The sequence below is a fragment of the Talpa occidentalis genome, unplaced genomic scaffold, assembly GCF_014898055.3.
Source record: "Talpa occidentalis isolate TD23 unplaced genomic scaffold, MPIMG_talOcc4v2.1 talOcc4.7, whole genome shotgun sequence".
Taxonomy (NCBI): Eukaryota; Metazoa; Chordata; class Mammalia; order Eulipotyphla; family Talpidae; genus Talpa; species Talpa occidentalis.
This window is the reverse complement of record NW_023605083.1, coordinates 115,582,803-115,602,764: the sequence shown is the minus strand read 5'-3', so window position 1 is coordinate 115,602,764 and position 19,962 is coordinate 115,582,803. Positions and strand designations below refer to the sequence as shown.

At 55.5% G+C, this 19,962-nt stretch overlaps 1 protein-coding gene across 1 annotated transcript; it reads left to right on the top strand.

The window, feature by feature from the left end:
• The first annotated feature begins 13,305 nt into the window (after nt 1-13,305).
• DLX4 (distal-less homeobox 4) lies at nt 13,306-18,750 on the top strand. The gene is made up of 3 exons (XM_037493629.2): nt 13,306-13,644; nt 16,995-17,191; nt 17,582-18,750. Exons 1-3 carry the CDS (start codon nt 13,389-13,391, stop codon nt 17,822-17,824), a joined length of 696 nt encoding a protein of 231 aa, XP_037349526.1. The 5' UTR covers nt 13,306-13,388; the 3' UTR covers nt 17,825-18,750.
• Nucleotides 18,751-19,962: the final 1,212 nt, after the last annotated feature.

Here is a 19,962-nt window from a genome sequence, read left to right as displayed (position 1 = left end):
AGCTCCAGGTTTTCAATAGATCTTGTACCTAAATTGAGGGGAGAACTTTTAGATATGGAGAGAGGTCTCACTTGGGCTGGGAGAGGGGACTACACAGGAACCCCTAAGGAAGACTCCCTGACCTTCCAGGCTTGGGGTGGGGGTGTGCAGTTTGAAGTGCTCACAGAGCCCACAGTGGGTGCAATGGCTTCCTCGGCCCCGCTCTCAAGTCCCCAGGCTAGTGGGCAGAGGCCCCAACCAAGCAACCCCTATTTCCTTCCCCAAGTCCCTTGGAAAGAGTGGTGAGTCAGCTGCGGCCGTGAACTCATCCCAGGCAGTAAAAATAGGAAAACAAACAGGCCTCTCCTCCAGGCGGGAGGAGAGGGCTAAGGCTGAGAGGGGAATGGGAACTCCCCCCCAGGCGGAAAGGACAGCCAGCTTTTGAAGTCCTTAAGAGTGAGGCAGGTGTCCTGATAGCCACTAAAAACTCAACCACATCAAAGCCAGCCCAGGAAGGTGGTGTGAGGGGGATGCTGTCTCACACACAGTCATGGTCACACACAATGACACAGCCGAGTCCCTGAGGGATACACAGTGACACACATAGTGACGGGCACGACATGCAGCTACACACACAATGTGCAATGCCAGGAACCCACCAGGCCATCGAGCAGACACACAATCACACACTAGACTTGCAAGCGCACTGCGAGACGGCACCCCAGAGTCCCACACAGCCACATACATCCAGGCAGCGGTCTCCACCCAGAGGTGCGCGCAAATCATGCAGGGCAGCACAAAGCCACGCGGGCCGCCGTGCACACACCCAGCACCCGCCGTGCTCAGAAGCAGTCTCCAGGCGCCACACACAGCATTGCACAGACAACGCCCATTTCTACACACAGAGTCACACAAGCACAGAGTCGCACTGGCAGCCGCTTGCAGCCAGAACCACACAATTCCTACACAATGCTCAGAGCCACACCCAGGCCACAAAGAGTCACACAGAGTCTCAGTCACACGCGGGTCACATGCGCAGGCAAAGGCAGAGTCCCCACACCACACACAACATGTCGGAGAGCCGCTGTGCGCGAGGCATCTCTGGGGCTACTGGGAGTGGGTCCTGCGGTGGACCGGCGGGTGTCTGCGTACCCGCTGCTCGGCCTTCAGGCTTTGCTGAGTCCCCACGCCCCTTGCCACTGTGGGGAAGGGCATGCCACCTTGAAGATATGTGAGTCCCATTAATATTGAGCATCATCTATTTTTCCAACACGCCGTCAACCGGCCTGCGTGCCAGGGGCTGTGTTAAGTGCTGGTGAATAGAGATCATCCTGCTCTAAACCAGACCGGAATTTCCCTCCAGTGTGCTGGCTGCCTCCCTATGTGTGCCTATGTGACCCTCCGTGGATCTCACCCCAAACACCTCCTTGCTCCCCAACCTTGGCCTTGCCCGCCCTTCCCGCGGGTCCAAGACTCTTCTGCCTCCTTTTTCTCAGCGGTCTTTTCCAGGAGGGTGAAGGGTTCTCCTGTCCTGACACACCTCCGAAGGGAAGAGATAGGGGCTGGACTCAGGGAAGATTCCCGAGGACTTTCCCTCCCCGTCTCTGGGAGAGAGAATCTTCACAGGTGCTGAACTGGAAAACACCTGTGTGAGGGTCTGGCGAGCCGGCCTGTGTCCAGTTCCAGCGTGTCATCTTGGACAGTCATGTTGCTGTCAGACAGCTTCTGCTGCTGTAACCTGAGGGCAGGGGAGGCGGGCCAAATTGGTTTCTCATGGAAGGGAGCTTTGAAACATGCAGATGGACCAGGTCCACTCCAGATGTCTGGATCCCCAAATTTAAGGCCACTAGCTCTGGAGACCCCCTGCAGTACTTCCAGTTCTAAGAAGGATTTTGAGGAGCAGCAGTGCCCCAGAGAATGCCAAGGGCCCCTCCCAGCCTCGGGTGCCCGGCATGCAGGAGCCTTTGCCACCCTCCAGGAGGTGCCACGTCATGCAGCTGGTTTCGAGGCTTGGGCCGTGGTTGGGGCAGGTGGCCGCCAAGTCAGAATCTTTGGGCCCTGTTCTTGGCTGAGGCTAGGCTTCCAGGGTGGGCCAGGCTGTCTGGGAACTCGTGGTACCTTTTGGGTGGCTAATGATGTTCAGGTTCTCCAGAAACAGGTCCCAACCCCACACTGCAGGGCTCTCCTAGCTGGGGGCGGGCTGGGCCAAAGTAGGAAAAGTCCATGGGAGTCTTAAGCACCTACGGGCCTTCAGTTGGGGGGTTATTTTATTTTGTACCCAATTTCCTTCATTGAGTCAATCTACTTCCTGGTTTCCACTTAGCTCTTTTCCTGATGCTTCTGGAGTAGAATCATGTGCTGGCAGATTGGAGGGATATTAGTGGTCACCTCCCCCTTGTCCCAGCCTGTGATAGTCCCTCAACCACATCATCAAAAAAGCTGCATTATTAGCTTTCCACATGCTGGGCACTCTGCTAGTCACATGCAACGCAGCAGGTGATCCTCACAGTGATTGTATATGGTAGGTATGAACCCCATTTCACAGATGAGAGAAATGAGGCTCAGGAATTCTATGCCAACTCTCCAAGCAGCAAAAGTGGGATTTAAACCTACTGCCAACTGCTGCACAGTGCAGACTCCTAATCACACCTTAGAGCATCTCCCCACTCTACTCAAACCCCTACAGCGAGGAGGATTCTCAAGCACTGAGGACACACACACACACACACACACACACACACACACACACATGTTGGAGAAGCTCAATGAGCAGTGGGCATGGCTCCAGACAGCCTTATTCCAAAGAAGACCCAAGATGTGTAATAATCACCCCATATAGAGTAGAAGGAATTGGTACCTAACACAGAGATGGAGAGTGTGTTTTGGAAAATTCTAATTATCAAAAATATCTTCCGTATATTAACAAACCTATATTCTTGCACTTCCACTTGGCCCTTGGCATTCTGACTTCACAAGTCTCGGTGTAGAATTACAATGAAGCCCTTCCTGCTTTTTGCAGACAGTTCTCCCTTCCACAGCCTGCTCTCCATGCATCCAGTGGCTTTCATTCTCCCCAAGCCTGACTCCTGCTGTGCTATCTCCTGCAAAGATCAGGGGCTGCTCAGACACCCTCCCACACATAGCCAGAGACCCCTCCAGGTCTAGCAACAGCCAGTTGCTGAGCACTCTGTCCCTATCTCCCCCTTTATCCAATCAGAGACAGTTTGGCTGCTCTGGAAAAACCCTGAGACCTCAGAGAGGTTGGGGTTCCAATCCTGGCTCTGTCTCTTACTGATTGTGCAATATTGGGCAAGGCCCAGAGCTGCTCTCAGTTTCTTCATCTGTGAAATGGGGACAGCCATGCTTGCCCCACCCGGCCTGGTGAGGAGGATTAGCTGAGAGCCCGTGTGAAAGTATTGCGGGTACCGCCCAAGGCAGACCCTCACCAGCACCCCTGTGCTTAGGAGGAGCTGACAGCGCTCAGGAATCTCTGGCAAAGGAAGCCCTGAGCACTTTGGTGGGCAGGGCACAACACTGGAAGTCTGAAGATGAGGAGTAAGGCAAGGTCTCTCGCTTGCAGGAGCTCTCTTTCCTAGGAGAGACACCTCTAGCCACCACTGAATCTCCTGGAAACAAAAAGTTTTCAATCTGGTTTGTGCTGGATTTAGGTGGATTAAGTGATAGGGACAGGCATATATGCCTTGAGGGTGAGTGAAAGGAACCACCGGAAAGAGGAAGGGGAGCTAATATGTGAGACATCTACACTGCACCAGTGGCTTGGGGTAATTGATTGAATCTTCAGAAAACTGTGAAGTTGGGCTGATTATTGGGTCCACTTTACAGATGAGGAAACTAAGACACAGGAGTTTTATTTGCCCTAGTCAGTAAGGTATGGAGAGGATGTGCTTGGCGTGTTGCTGGCTATACTGTCAAAAGGCTCAGGATTTATAGCCTCTCATCCCTGGGGAGCAATGGGACAGGAAGGAGGGAGGAGGAACCCTTTGGCGGGGTCTCCCTCCTGAATAGCATCACCTGCTGGTCTCCTGTATTACCCCTGCCCCTGGAATTTCTCATGTGACAGAGCTGCACTATGTCTGTCACCTTCATTCATTTACCTTGTGTCTGTTTACTAAGCATTTACTATGTGCCTGGCTCTGTGCTGGGCTCTGGGAGTTCACAAAGGCAAGGACCCCATTCCTGATGGGCAGCAAATCCACAGACAGCATCTGAGAGAGGGCCCATGCATGGAACACATGCTCCAGGGAAATTGGAGAGGCGGTTATAGGAGGGGATGTCAGGGAAGAGTGTCTTAGAATCTACAAACTGTCAAGAGAGAGAAGCAAGAATCCTATGTGCAGATAACTCCATTCATGAAAAGTTTATAAACAAGCAAGAGCAAGCAGATATTGGTGATGAAACTGGGAGGAAAGGCGGGGAAGGGATTGACACAGCACTGGGAGGCCTAGGTGGAGGAGAGGCTGTGACCCGGGAGGGCCACTCCCAGGGGCTCACGGGAGCTGTCAGAGTCCTATTTCTTGACCTTGGTATCTAATTTATATGTATTCTTTAACTTTGTATGTAGGCTTTAATTTACTCTTCTTTAAATATTTTTTCACAGCTTTAATACATAGAATTGCCAAATTCACTATTGGGTAGGAGCTAGGACAATCTCCAACCCTGTGTGTAGTAGATGCTTAAAAAGAGAATACTGAATTGCAGTGAGTTATGAAGGAGCTGGAAGCGGGGTGCATAGTGCAGCCAGATGGGAAGGGTGTGGCCTCAGGTCTAGAGACAAAAGCTCACTTACTTGCTGAAGTTCTTGAGGACAAAGAGGGTTAAAGGTGTTTTCCCTATGACTCTGTATACCTGAGGGTCAGCAGTTCCCCAAATGGAGCCCCAGACTCCAGAACTAGCTTCCCCTTCTCTGAACCCAGCACTAAATCATAGAGTAGCATACAGAGCACTGAGTCAGAGCTGGACTGAAACCCCACTCTGTACAGGATCACCAGGTTTCCCAGGGAAGCACTTCACGACACGGGCCTCGGTGTCTTCTGTAAAAGAGAATAACATGGCTAATAAACCACCTCCGTCATGAGTTACCGAGGCTCCAGTGGAGTTATAGACATGAAAGTGCTTTAGGGAATGCCATGTGTGCTGGATACTCATAAATGTCATATTTACCAGGTGTTCTTCCTGTCTTCTCCCCTCCTGTTGCTGTTTTGCCGGGAGAGTGCAGAAGAAAACCTGACTCTGATTTAGAAAGTCCCCAACCCCAGTTTCCCCAGGTCCTCAGGTTTGTGATCTTCTGGGCCTGAGCTTCAGGGTGATTCCAGGAGCAAGTTCCCCCAGTTGGAGGAAGCCCAGCTGGGGAGGTGGCATTCCAGGCGGCATGTCAGAGGGTGAGTCAGGGCTAGGGCGGCCCTCCCCCTCCTGTAGCTCTTGGCTCAGGGCCCAGGCTGGGTTACTCTCATTTGCATACATCTGCATATATGCAAGTTTCACCTGTGCACCCTGGCAGGGCCCAGGGAAAGACACCTGTGCAGGGGCACAGAGGGAAACCCGAGCAGCAGCGGCTGGCTGCCTGTTGGAAGCATCCAAACCTAGCTCTCTGTCCATGGTCTATCTGCCCATCCCATGCCTGAATCTCTGAACCAAACACATGGCTCTTCCCCGGGCTCCTCTGGGTGTCCAGGCCAGGAACTTCAGAGTCATTCTTGCCTCTCCCCTTTTCCTGTACAGTCACCAGGCCCAGGAGAGTTTGTCTTTGAGCCACCCAGCTCATGCTTCCCTCCTTTCCATTGCCTGTGCCACAAGCCCACTTCACATGATCTGTTCGCAACAGCCCCCTAATTGACTTTCCTCTTCCCAGCCTACTGTGCTGTACAAATGCTCAGAAGCCTCTCAGCACCCACCCAGCCCCCACCCCCAACTGCCCCAAAACCCATTCTAAGCTCTTGCTGGTCTTCCAGGCCCTCTACAGTATGGAACCTCCTGACCCCCAACCTCAGCTCTTTCCCCACTCTCCTACCTCCCAACCACTTTTCTGTGCCTCAGTGTCCTCATCTGTGAAAAGGGGCTAATACTAGGACTCCCCTGAGGCCTGTTGAAGATTTCCACAAAGATATGCATGTGGAGCAAGGCCCACAGCCCATAATAAACAGTAGCCGCTAATTGACTTTATCAGTTCTAGCACCACTCTCTGAAGGGCGTTCTTCTCTTGGGGTCTCCTTCCTGAGCCCTTCTTTAGCCTTTGCTGCTTGCTGCTTTGTCAGCTAAGACAACTCCCCGCGGAAGTTAGGACAAGAGGACTTGGGTTCTAATTCCAGCTTTTCAGCAAGTTAGTCAACCTTTTTGTGCCTCAGTTTCCTCATCTGTAAAGTGGGAATGATGGAAATTTAACTCAAAGAATCGGTGTGATAAATGAAAGGGTGCATGCGAGGGGTCACATAGCACCTGAAACACAGAAAACACTACAGTGTTAGCCACTATTATCATTGCTCCTGTATAGCCCAAGATCACGTTGCTCTCCCTTCTCCCCTCAAAGGTTCCCACAGGTTCTTCAGAGGGGTCTCCAGGTGCAGCGTGCCCATGGAGATCCTCCTGTAGCTCAGACAGTCGGAGAACCACAACCTGGCTCTCCCTTTCCTGAGGACAGCTAGCAAGGCAGCGGGTGCCTACTGGGTTGGCTAACAGCTGAGGGGTGAGGCTGAGTTGCCCTCTCCCCACTAGGTCTGGGCCATATTCCACTCAGAATTTGGGTAGCGGAGGGTTTGTCTCCCTCAGAGCTTGACAGCTGTCCCTCTTTCAAGGTGGGGCCTGGACAAGCATGGTCAGTTCAGAAACAGAGAGAGGCCATCGGGGATGGGAAGGAGCAAACTGGGCTGAGAAGACTGTTGCCTTGCCCTAGCATTCCCCACCAGTGCGCAGCCCCTCCCCACCCTGCAAACACAAACCCTCCTGCTCCTCTGCCCACTTCCCTCCTCCTTCACAGAGTCCCGCTTCCAATGTGTGATCCTTTTCCAGTGGTAATTAATGAGGATGACGGACCAGAAGGGCAGATGTGGGTGGGAGGAGACCCACCCCCACCTTTTCCAGAAACTGCGGAAGTGGGCCTGGCCCCTCCTCTAGTTGGCTCAGAGCGCCTTCCCTCCTCAGCGGGACGGAGGGGGGTGGAGGAGAAAGGAGAAGAGGGGGTTGTCGCAGAGTTACCTCTTAGCCGAATCCAGTCAAGGGTTGGGGCGGGGAGGCCCACGGCTAGAGGGAGCCCAAAGCTTGGTACTCGAGGGAAAATGGGATGGAGAGGGCTAGGGGTGTTTTTGTTTTCGTGCTTGTGATTCTTTTTCTCGCTTTAAGGGTAGGGGATGTGGGTGCATCTGCAGTAACCACATTCTTCTCCTCCAGGCAATATACCCTTTTTTCTCCCAGGTCCAACCCAGCAGAGATAAGACGGCCCCCTTCTCCCTGATGCCATGGCCCAGATTATGATACCAAATTGGACCCATCCTTTTTTTTTTTTTTTTTATATAGATTTTTTTATAGAGGCATGCTTTATTTACTGGTTTGTTTGTTTGTTTTATACATGCACTGGTACAGTCAGAAGCACGGGAGGGTGAGAGAATTCACCAGAGCCAGAGCGGGGAGCAGAGCAGGCAGAAGGACCGAAGTACACTACTGAGGGGAGCAGCGGGCAGCAGGAGAGGTCTGCACGCCATGTGGGACCCTCCTCCTGTGGCCGGGGAGTAGCCGGGGATCGAACCGGCGCCGCAGAGGCCCCGGGCAGCTTCGCAACCCAGCGCTCAACCGCTGCGCCACCGGGGAGGCCCCCCATCCTTTCTTATGGAAAAAAGCAAAACAATGAACAAACAAAAAAACCCCGAAAAACAGTGGAGGGGTAGGAGAAAGCCTCCCTGGTGGTGCAGGGGTATCTCGCTATCCCCAGCCAGGGTTGGATCCTGGCCAGGGAGCCATTCCCCATGGTGCAGCAGACTTCTGTCTCGCTCACCCACTGCTTTCCCTCAACAGTGTATTTCAGTAGATCTGCCTGTTCTGCTCCCCACTCTGTCTCTGGTGAAGCCTCTTAGCCCCCAAACCTCTGGCCTACACCCCAGTTCTTGTATGCATAAGCAAATAAGTGTAAATAAGTCTTTAAAAAAAAAAAAACCTGAAACAGTCAGAACCTTCTAAGGGTCTAGTAGGGAAGTCAGAAGGTGAAACCAATAACCCTGCCAGTGTAGACCTTCAATGGAATGGAGGGGTCCAGAGGGACCTGGGCGATTGTGTGTGCGCCTGTGTGGTGAGTGCGCACTGTGTGTGGTGGAGATGTGATGTGGTTGTGGATGTGCCGTGGTGTTGTGTGGGTAACTGTGCAGTGTACACTCCTGGGCTATGGGAGTGTGCGTCCGAGTGTGTTTGCGGTGTGCGTGTGCGTTTTGTTCGTCGGTTGCCAGTGCACACACCGGCTTCGTTGGGTGCCAGCTAGATGCACATCCACACTCCCACCACAGCCGGTCTGCGCTTTCTAGCTCGGACCCGGTCATGGAGACCTCGGCGGAGCGCCCTAGTTTCCACACCAAGGTCTGGGAAGGGCTGCCGGTCTGGGTTGAGCCGCCTTCGTTCTGGGCTGGAGGAATTCGTTGCAGCCGGGTTGGCCTTGGGGCCTCGCCAGCTCTCCGCATTCCTCCCCTGGGCGTCTGGTTCCAAAAGCCGGCTCCTCCCTCAGGCCAGCGCCCCGGGAATGGTACACCCCGCCCAGAACCCCCAGCCTCCAACCTGGGGCTGTTTGCTGCCTGGGGGCTCAGTGAGGTCCAGCGCGCTGTGGCTGCAGGCTGCGCCCCGCAGCATCTCCAATGCATCTTCAAAACCCAATTTTTTGGTTAACCGTTTTCCTTGGGGAGAGGAGCATACTTGGTTGAAGAGCTGTTCACGGCTTTGTTAAGTTTTGAACGTTTGGTGACTTCATGTATGTGAGGACTTTAGACGTTCCTGGAGCGGAGGGAGGCTGGGATTGGGAAGCAAAGCAAAAAGGCGCCTGAAGAGCACCTTGGAGCAAAGACCTTCGTGGGGAGCCCGCCTGCCAAGGGGCGCTGGCACCTCCAGGTGGGGCTGACCTTCGAGGTGTTTAGCTTCCTCCTCCCCTGGGATCTTCTCCCAGGTTCTCTGGAAAATGCGGCGGGAACGCAATCGCAGAGAAGGCGATCGAGATGGCGAGGCGCGCGCGCTAATCCAAGCACCCAGGCACCCGGGGGCTTAAAGGGAGGGACCTCAGTATCCAGCCCGCCGCCCCTCTTGGGTCAGCGCTCATAAAACCGCTCGATCAGAAAGAAAAGACATCTAAAATTTTAGGAAAAGTCAAATATCGGAGTGTGAGGTGGGATGGTGGGGGACTCGGGCCTTCACACCCTTCCTGTGGTTGGGAACTTCAACCACAGCGCCCTTAGCCGAGTGCAAGGAGGATTCCTTCCATTTTCGAACCCCCATCCACAGACGCCAAACCCAACTGTCAGTTTCCCCAAATCCAGTTACTCAAAAGCCCGGCCAGATCGAATTGAAACTCCACTGAGAATAGAAAAAACTAAAATTTCGTTTGGGGATGGTGAGTGGATAGAGAAGAAAGGGCGCAGGTAATCCCCCACTTGCCTCCTCCAGTGGAGTATCTCTGCTCCCCTGCAGATCCCTACAGGGGCTGCCGGAAGAGCCAGCAGGCTGGATGGAGCCCCTCCCTCCACCCCAGCGCCTCCTTCCACCCCAGCGGACACTTGAAGCCGCTTTGCTCAGTGACAAGCGGCTGACTCGGTACAGAGCCCTGACAGCCCCCACCCTCCCTGTGTTTGGGGATATTTGGGATACAAGCTAGTAAGGAGGAAGGAATTCCAGAGGCATTCCCTGCTTCAGGGGAGCGTCAGAACTCGGGGTGACCTCAACCAAGGCATACTCCCGCCGCTGCGGGTGCTTATTCTGAGCAAAGAATCTTTGCTGGGACCGGTGGGTTTGCTTTGCCAGGGACGGTGTGGTGCGCAGTGAGGGTCAAGTCCGGTCAACCAATCTAAGATGACTGACTTCCTGAACACCCTCCTGCTCCATCCCCCCCTCCTAGGTCTCCAAGCAGCCCCTTTCTCTAAAGGGAAGGCTCTGCGTGAGAGAGCTGGGAGAGCGACTTCTGGCTTTTGTGACAAGCCAGAGTCTAAGGTTCTGGCAGGGATAGGAAAGAGTTAGTTCATTTTGTTTTGTCTTCTTCCGCCACCCCCTTCCTTTCCTCGTCCAACTGCCCCTCCTCCCCCTACCCCCTTCTTGGTTTTATTCCGTCTGAGGATTTTGGTTTTTGCAATTCATTCTAAAGCAAATGACAAAGGTTTGCTTATGTGCAGTTCCCTGGTTTTATCCCTTCTGGATGAAATAAATCTCAGAGGTAGGAAATGGCTGTCCCAGACTATCACAGCCAGAGAATAGGCGGCTGAGGTGGGAAACCAAACCTTCCGCCTCTCGGGCCAGCCCTCCTCCCTCTGGTAAAACACACCTTTACAGTCCTTTTTAGCCTCCATCCCCTTCCTTCCACCAATTCCCTACCGCCCCGCCCCAGGGTTGATGAGATGTGGCACCTGCCGCAGGCCCCTCCCTGGAATCTGCAAGTGAGACCCAGAGGTTCCTCAACCGGGCACCCCAGCCCCACCCCCTTCATCATCTAGGGAGGGAGCCTGAGTAGGCTGGTGATAGAGAGAGAGGATTCCTCATCTGCAAACTGGGGGACAATAATAGTACCCACTTCACCGGGCTTTTTATGAAGACGCTCAGGGCCTGGATGTTGTGAGCATGAGATTCAGTAATTCTAAAGGCTGGCTGCTTATTTCCTGCTGCCGTGGGGTGTGGGGTGATCCTTCCAGTGTTCAGCGGAGGCTCCCAACAGCTAAGGACAGACTCTCAGTATAGGTCTCTGCGCTTTGGAGGATGCTTCAAGTCAGCTGCTACAGAAGCTGCCAGAAAACCCACCCTGCCCTTTCGCTAGGTCCAACACAAACAGGGCGCTGGGTACACAGCCTGTGGAGGGAGGAAGTGTCCTTCCACCCATCCTCTCAGTTCTACCTCAAAAGCACCACCTTTGTGAAACCTTCCCTGACAGCCAGCCCCACCCCAAGAACATTCTCTTCCTTTTGTGCACTGAGATGCTACTTTGGAACCCACCACAGCAGTAATGTGAGGAAGATGGCGGACAGACGGACGGAGGGCAGGGGTAGAAAGTTTGGAAGGTCGTATACTGTAAGGTCACAGCCCAGCTCCAGGGAAGGGGTGGAGCGGCCAGAGTTGGGTGAGGAAGAGGGAAGATGATCCCACGTGGGGACAGCATCTCTCAAATGAGCACCCTCTGCATGCCTCGGATGAAGAGAGGAGCAGTTTCTCCAGTTACCCAGAGGAGGGGGGTTTCCTTTTGGAGCCCTTCTCCTGAAGCTCCGAGGCTTCAGGGTGGAGAGTTCAGAGTCAGGTGCCTGAGGACGGTTTTCTCAATGAAAATATCTCCATCCATTCCAGTGGGAAGTCCACTTAGAAGCTTACTTGCTCTTCCTCCCCTCCAGACACCGACTGGGGCTGAACCACCCCCTGTACGCGCCTTCCAGCTCCTTCCATCTTTCTGTCTCCCCAAGGAGGTCAGAGCATGGCCACCTTCCGATGCCTTCCCTTACTCTTCAAAGCCTCCCTCTTTCTCCGATGGTCCTCTCCCACCCCTCCATTTCTGACTGAATACTTTGAGCACCAACAAGAGAAGTGCATGTGTGGGTACAAGCATGAGTGTGCCCAACAGAGGCGGATGCTCAAATGGAAGAAAGTGTTAGGGTACGTGACTGGTGGGCTTAGGAGTGTAACCATTTCTCCCCTAACATGAACCAGCTTAGATATTCGTGAACCGGTGTCTAAATGCTCTGATTTTCTGTATTTTCAAGAGTGTGCACGAGCAAGTTGATATCGCTGTTTGCCTTTGGTATGTAGATGTGAAAATACCACAGCTATACTCCGTATTTGCAGATCCCTAAATGCACCGCTCTGCGCACGGGGCCGCTGATAGAATTCGCGTAGACACACACCTGTGTGTGGGTATACGCCCGGGTATAAGTTAGATTTGCGTGCTGTCTGTGTAGCTGTGCACACGTGGCCACAGATGGGTGTGTATGCAGACACCCGTCCATCGAGGTCTCGGGCATTACTGTTTAGAGGCAGGTCCTCCACACGGGCTGAAAATGCGGCCACGGAACCCAGCCTGTCCTGTTTCCTGTGCCCTCCCAGGAGCCAACAAACTGGACTGGCCTCCTATTCCCAGATTTTGTCCCCGTCCGTGCAAGGTTTCAGTCTCACGCGGCGCCAGGAAAGGCGGGGCGCCGCGAGGGCAGAAGCCCAGACGGCGGATCCTTTCTTCGGCCTGGGGGCCTGCAGGAGCTGCGGTGTCGCAACCAAACGGGGGCCCCTGCCGGAAGCGGAAGACTGGACGGCCGCGGGGTGGGGGTGGGGGTGGGGGGGGGTGGGGGGGGGGGGGGGGGGGGGGCGGGGGGCGCAGTCGCGGCAGTCCCGGCGTGCCAGACCCAGGGCGCCCCGCGGGGGCGTGCGCGCCGCGCGCGTGCAGGGCAGGCTGGGCGCCCGGCCGTACCTCCCTCGACCCGGCGTCTGTTTACCAACAAACTGCCGGCGCAGTAGCGACGCATTCCGACGCGCTGAATAAGCTGCGGGCGCTGGCGGGCCGGTCTGGACTCCCCTGCAGGTCGGTGGCGACCGGATCAGAATGACCGTGCAGATCCCGGGAACCGGAGAGCGCGACCGCGGCTCCCCTGAACCCCCGCAGCCACAGTGCCTCCGCCACTGGCTGCTCCCCTCGCCCTCGGGGCATCAGGCCGGCCAACCCTCTCGGGTTCCTGCCTTTGTAACCCAGGTTCCCAGACTGCCCACGATCGTTCTGCAACCCCGACACCCTTTTTGGAGAAGACCCCGAGACGGCTGGTGCCGCAGCGGGTGCATCGCCCCCCTCCCAGCTCCCAGCTCCGACCTTCCTAAGGCGGGTTGCCCGGAGGGGCGGGCCCGGGCGCCAGGCCCTGGTGAGGTCACTGTTTGCGGTAGCCAATCTGGGGCGTCTAGGTGGGCGGGGCCCCCGTCGGATCCCGGGAACCGAACCCAAGAGCTAGGCGAAGGGGGCCCCATGGATTTAAGGGGGAGGGGAAAAGCCGTGGGGGGCATCCCCCCGGAACCCCTTTTCCAGGCGCGCGCTCTTCGCTGGAAGAGGCGCAGAGAGACACTTTGCCCCGCATCTTAAATAAGGGGGAGGCAAGCTGGGGGGCGCATCCGGCTCTAACACCCAAAGTGCTCGGAAAAGAGAGTTGGCGGAGGGAGAGGAATATGTGCCCCGCAGTGGCCTAGGCCCTTTGGCCCCGGCCGCTATGACCTCTTTGCCCTGCCCCATCCCTGGCCGGGACGCCACCAAAGCCATCTTCCCGGACGTCGCCCCCGTCCCATCGGTAGTGGCTGCCTATCCGCTTGGCCTGTCTCCCGCGACCGCAGCCGCCTCCGATTTGCCCTACCCTGGACCATACAGCCACCTCTTGCCCTACCCTTACGCTGGGCCGGCGGCCCCCGGAGACTCCTACCTGCCTTGCCAGCAACTCGTGACGCCCTCTCAGCAGGAATCCCAGGCAGGTAAGTCTGGCCATTGCGGCTCTTCCCCACCTCCGGGGTCCTGCTTCTGCGGGGGCCCCGCTCTTCGCCCTCGGTCGGGCGCAGCTAGCGGTATTCTGACCTTGCTCAGATTCCGCGGGATCTGGGGGTTGCGGGGGAGGGCGAAGGGGGAGGCGGGAGGGGGGCGGGGGCGAGTTGATCTAGGTCTCCTTTCAAGACCGACCTGGTTTCGATTTGCAGTTGTGTGGAGCCCAGCCGCGGGGCTCTCCCTACCCCACCCCCTGGAGCAGCAGAATTGTGTGCACCTACGTGTAACGGAAAATTGAAACAATCCAGATGTGGGTGTGGGTGCCTAGTCCTTCCCCAGGATTCTCTACATCGTGCACGCCTTCCCTTCCCCATGTCACCCCTCTCTGCCTTGGTCTCATCTCAGAATTCAAGCCAAAACCTAGTCAATAGATACCAGGTTCCAGGTGGAGGACAGTGGAAGTGGAAGCTTATTCTGGCCTCACCCCCTCCCCAGACTGTGCCCAGTACCTAACCTATCTTAAGCCAGCCTGGCAGATTCTAGGGCTAAGATTCCACCACCACCGTTGTTCTAAGACTATAGCCACAGGTGGGTGAGACAGTCTCTCACTGTAGGTCCTGGCTACTTCAGCCTTTTGGCCAAGGAGCATACCGTCTTTGTCCTCTCCACTCCTTGCCTTTGGGGTAGGTTAGACAGCTGATATTCCTGGCAGTACATTGTCTGCAGCAACTTTGAGCCCCCCGGGAAAATGCTCACTAGAAGGCCTCAAAGAAGCCCAGGAGCTAGCCCACCTTCCTGGTCCTGGGGCTGGGCCTGGCAGTACCCATGCAACATATGCATGCCCCTCTCTCTGCTGGCTCCAGCTTAGACCTCAGCTCCCTTCCTCCTTGTCCCCACTTCAGTGCCCCCCCCACTGTCTTTGGCACAGTCTCCCCCAAGGATGCACTTCCACTGGGTGACTTTGCTGAATTCAGTTCAGAAGTAAGTCTCCCATCCCTGCAGCTCATACATCATCAGAGCCAGAAATGCTCCTAGAGATTTGGGAGCTCAAATTCCCTGATGAGTAAACTGAGGCCCAAAGAAAGGCTGTGCGTGGGTCAAGGACACAGCTTGTTTTCTAGATTTTGGCCCCATAAATGGACTTTCATTGCATGAGGCTGGAGAAAAGGATTTTAGGGAGCTTTCTCAGCGTCCCCAATAGCTTTTTTGCCAGACTGGGGCTGCCTTTTCCAGGCTGCTAGGTCTGTCCTTGGAGGAAAACACTTAGGAGGAGAAGTTGTGGGTGGGGGGAGATGGAAGTTTTCCTACAAATGACTAGTTTCTACAAACCAACCTCTTGGATGCTTCCCTTTAGTATGATAATATGGTATATATTTGTGTTTTTTTGTGCACATGCGTGCCTGTGTTTTGGGGGAGTAGGGTGGGAATAAGAGGAATGTTGGGAATGGGGTTGGTATTTTCAGTCCTGTCTTCCCCACTCCTTGCCCCCCTTTGCTGATCTAAGTACATGGGAATGGGGAGTTCCTTTTCTTTACAGACTTTCCTTGGATCCAACGAAAATCACAGAGTACTGAAAATGGTGGGTTGCTCCACTCTACCTGGATTGAATGACTGAGATGTGAGAAAGAACGTGGGGGGCTCCTTTTACCTCAGCTCTGTGCCCCTCCCCCCAGATTTGACTACCTTGAGCTGCAGCCACCACCCTCCCTCAGCAGGCAGTACTCATTACCTCCCGGGGTGCCCTTGGGCTCCAAAATCTGGACCAGGGCAGATCCGGTAGGGACTTGCTGCAACTGGTATGCACAAAGGCATCTGTCCCGGAAGGAACTTGGAGGGAGAATTGGGGTACAGAGAGGGTTTTGAGAGTTCAATACTTGTGCTGTCTTCCAGGGTGTCGCTGCCCCAATCTCCAGGTACATGTAGCCAAAGAGGCACGGTGGTCGCTCATCTGCCAGCCTGGGGCTTTGAGCAGTAGTGTTTAAGTTGGAGAGGCCGGATAGGTGCGGGCGGGAGCGGAAACCCAGCAATTTTTCTAGGAATTGACTGAGGTGGAGGGGCGAAGGAGGTGGATTTGAGAAGCCGGTGCTAGAGGCCACGAGTGAGGGGTGCGGGGGAGGTGAAGGCAACTGGTCACTGCTAGCCAAGGGCATGGAACTTGAGGGGAGCGGTGAGCCCCACCATGGAAGAAGTTGGAGGAGAAGTGGGGTGGGGAACTAAATGGACAGTGGAGACTGGGCACCGGGTCCAAGTGCCCTCTAGACTGCCAGCAGACCCATGTGGAATGAGACCTAAGTCCGGAGCATTGGGGACACTTGGTCCAACCCAGCTCTGCCATCTGCACGGAATGATTTCCAGGGTCTCTAAAGAGAGGAGCAGGTTGGAGCCACCTGGAAGAGAGGAAGCTTTCATCACTCCCTGGGGAGGGAGCGGGAGTATTCTAGAGCCGGACTGTTTCTGGGCCGGGTATTCCTTGAAAGGCTGGCCCTGGGGCTGGAAGGCACCGGGTGTCCTGCAGTAGGGGCACCCCTAGTGCCACCCAGGGCCTGAGCTGCCAGATGTTGTGCACTCTCTGAACCAGGTCACCTTCCCTCCCTCAGGGAACCAGCCAGGCGGGGGAGAGGGTGACCCCAAGACTGCCGGTTTTCTGGGGTCTTCTCTGCTAACCTGCCAGCTGAGGAGGGGAGGCGTGGTCTCTTCTACAGTGTGTGACTCAGGAGGGGGCGAAGCTTTACAACAGGGGAAGGATTGGCTCACGCTGGAGGCACTTTCCACACCGACACTGGAAGGGGTGCTCATCCCTAGGCTGTCAGCCCTTTGGGCAGGTCCCTCTGACCCTCCCCTCTCCGGCAGCAACAGCAGCGGGAAGTCTGCCAAGCAGACGCTGGCTCAGGCCTCTGAGAGTGGCTTTTGAGTTCCCTCAGCCTGGAGTGCCTTTCCTGTCCATCATCTCTAGGCCTCTCCCCAAACCTCCTTGGAGCCTTTCTGCCCCTCCCCACCCCTGGCTGGCGCCACCGCACCCGACTGAACTCTGACCTCCAGGGCAGTGCAGCCGGTACCCCACCCAGTCTGTTGGCGCTTTCCTCCTGGGGAATCACAAGACCCATAAGAGTGGGTGCTCCCTGAGGGCAAAACAGCATCTTGTGCGGCCTGATGCAGTGACTGGGGGGGGGGAGGGGAAGGTAGAGAAGGGCCCTGGCGCCTGACGCTGGGACAGTCGAGGTCCCAGCTCCTGTGGCTTTTTGCTAACATGCAAACGAGATGCAAATGAGTTCATTGAGCTGCTTGTGCAACCCGCTCACCATCCCACAGACCAGCTCTTTTATTACTGCCTCCTTTCCCCCAGACTCAGAGAAGCTGCGGTTGTCCCCGGAGCCCTCGGAGAGGCTCCCGCAGGCCCCCACCAAGAAGCTGCGCAAGCCGAGGACCATCTACTCGAGCCTGCAACTGCAGCACCTAAACCAGCGCTTCCAGCACACACAGTACCTGGCGCTGCCCGAGAGGGCCCAGCTGGCCGCTCAGCTCGGCCTCACCCAGACCCAGGTGGGGCTGGTGGCCTCATTCCCCCAACTAGCCTTCCTCACGGTGGTGTTCTTTGGACACTCACCCCCCAGGTGTGAATGACTGCTGAGTCCCTGGCCCTATAGCCACAGTGCTTCAGGGGGTGTTCCTAACTGGCCCTCTGTAAGTTGGGGGAAACAGAACGTGCTAGAAGAGGGGGTGGGAGATTCAGATAGAGGGTACCCAGCCTGGGAGAACTGGATACTAGCTCAGCGGCAGGAACTGGGAGCTTCAGGGCCCGTGGGTGAGGAGGGTGAGTGTTCCAGATCCCTGTTCCTCTCCCAGGTCTGCTCCCCACTGCTGGGTCCCTTTCCCTGATCACGGGCAAATACTCCTCCTAATCTTCCTTCTATTCTTTCCCTCTCCTCACAGGTAAAGATCTGGTTTCAGAACAAACGCTCCAAATATAAGAAACTTCTGAAGCAGAACTCTGGGGGGCAAGAAGGGGACTTCCCTGGAAGGCCCCCCTCCCTGTCTCCCTGCTCTCCACCCCTTCCATCCCTCTGGGATCTACCCAAGGCAGGGGCCCTGCCTGCCAGTGGCTATGGCAACAGCTTTGGAACCTGGTATCAGCATCACTCCCCAGATGTCCTGGCTCCACCTCAGATGATGTGAGTCTGGGGAAGGATGGGTTCAGCCCCCAGCCCTCCTACAAAGCCATGGACCCAGCCCACCTGCACCCCTTCTGGGCTGGGAGGAAACCAGCTCCAGATGGGTTTTCTCAGGAGGACAGAGGGTGGGTGGAGGCCTGCCCCCCTTGCCCTGTAACCCAAAAGCCCAATCAAGCACTGCAGTCTTACCCACTGCCCCCTCCTCTGCCGTGGACATGGACTGGAACCTTCCTTCAGCTGGTCAGAGGCTCTGGAGAGAGGCTTATTGACTGGAGTTCAGATGGCTCCCAGGACCCCATCTTTGCCACGCCATAGCAGCCGAGGTCAAAGCCAGCTGGAAACACCCCGAGCATGTTTTACTTTGCATGCCTTGGGCCTTGCCTCCCACTTGCAAGCAAAAACAGAAGTGAAGTGGACATCCAGAGTCTTCAAGTTGGCCCTCAGGTCCTACCCATCACTTTTCCTGGAGGTCAGCCCTATACCCCATGACTGATGCACCCACTCACCATCCTGTGAAGTAGAAGGGACAACAAAATATGTGGGATTTGTGGACCTGGGAATTGCCTGAATTGGGGGCTGGGAGGGGTGGATAATTTATATTCTCTTCCTAAAAAACCCTGTTTTCCCCATATTTACCCCTTTTGAGTACATAATAGATCCAATTATCCATATAATTCACCAGCTGTTATTAAGAGCTCACCTCTAATACCCAAGGACCCACATGCAGGCACTCTTGGAACCCATTAGGGTAACACTTTGGGGGAGAATGGGGACAAATGGGCTCTCTGAATGAGTGTGAATGGAGATATCTTCAGTAAGTATGGTGGGAGGGCAGCTCAGCTCTTCACAGCCACCTCTATGCATAGAAACTGCTCATATTGCTCTTACCACCCCCCACACCATGAATTTCCAGAGATTAAAGTTTGTACAAAAGCCTAGGCCCCGGCTGGCCATGTGAAGTGTGTTCCTGACTTCTGAGTGGGGCTGGTGGCTCATCTTTTCTTCCCATCTGACTCTTCCAGCACTAATCTAGAGGTCCAGGGCCCTGCCTTTGCCTCTACCGCTAACTAGTCCTAAGACTCTAGTGCTGGAATGTCTTAATAGCGTTTGTCTTTGCAGCTGTTCCAGTATGAAACTGGAAGATGGGAAGGCGGGGGTGGTCAGTCTGGGTGGTCCTCACCAGCAAAGTCTCTTCTGAACGCACCTCATAGCCCCTCAGCTCCCACCTTCAGTCCCTGAAGAGGCCCTGCTCACCTTGGAGGGTCACTCCCACCGACTCAGTCACCTTAGCCCACCTAGGGGAAAGGGGATGGGGAGGGGGGAGAAGGAAACCCTTAGAAGAAACTGGACTCGCCTATCCAACATTTATACAACCTCTGTGTTAAATGCCTGGAATACCAAGGGGCAGATCCCATAAGCTAACAGGAGCGAGACACATGGCCAGAAGCTCACGTGGTGTGGCTTCAGGCAGAGAGGTACAGAGGAGTCCTGTGGGCGTAGTCCAGAGGCTCCTCGACCTGGACCCAGAGGTGGGTTCAAAGCCACTGCACCCCAGCACCAAACACAAGGCATCAGAAAGCAGGGGGCCTGAGGACAAGGGGTCCAGTAATCTTGGGAGTTTGCCCGGCCAGTGGTGAGGCGTGGGCAGGGCCTCCAACTTCAGGCAAAAAGCTTCCAAGTGGAGCTTCCCCCTCATTACCTAAACTTATTCCCAAGTGCTGCAAACTTGGGGCTGCCCAAGTCTGAAAAGCCCTCCTAGGCACATGGAGCCAGTCAACTACAATCCGACTGGCCGGAGAGAGGCACAACCTGGAGTAACATGTAGGGCGGGGGAGTGGGGGAAATTTAGAGGAGACCCCACACCTTGGGAGGCCAGCAGTCAGCCTAGGTCCCCTTCTGGGTCAGAATGCACCCCCAATCCCTAGAACACTCAAGGAGGGTTCACCCTGGGCCAGCTGAGAACCAGGAGCTCTGGGGAGGGAGGATGCCAAGAGGAAAAACACCCTCTTATGCCTCCCATGGGTGTGGCCCTGAGTCCCCCTGTGCACAGGCTCTCAGTGCCTGGCCCCAGTCCCCTCCTCTGGGTCTCCTCTGAGGCCACAGGCCCTCCGGGTGGCTGTTCCCTCCCACTGCAGGTTGCAC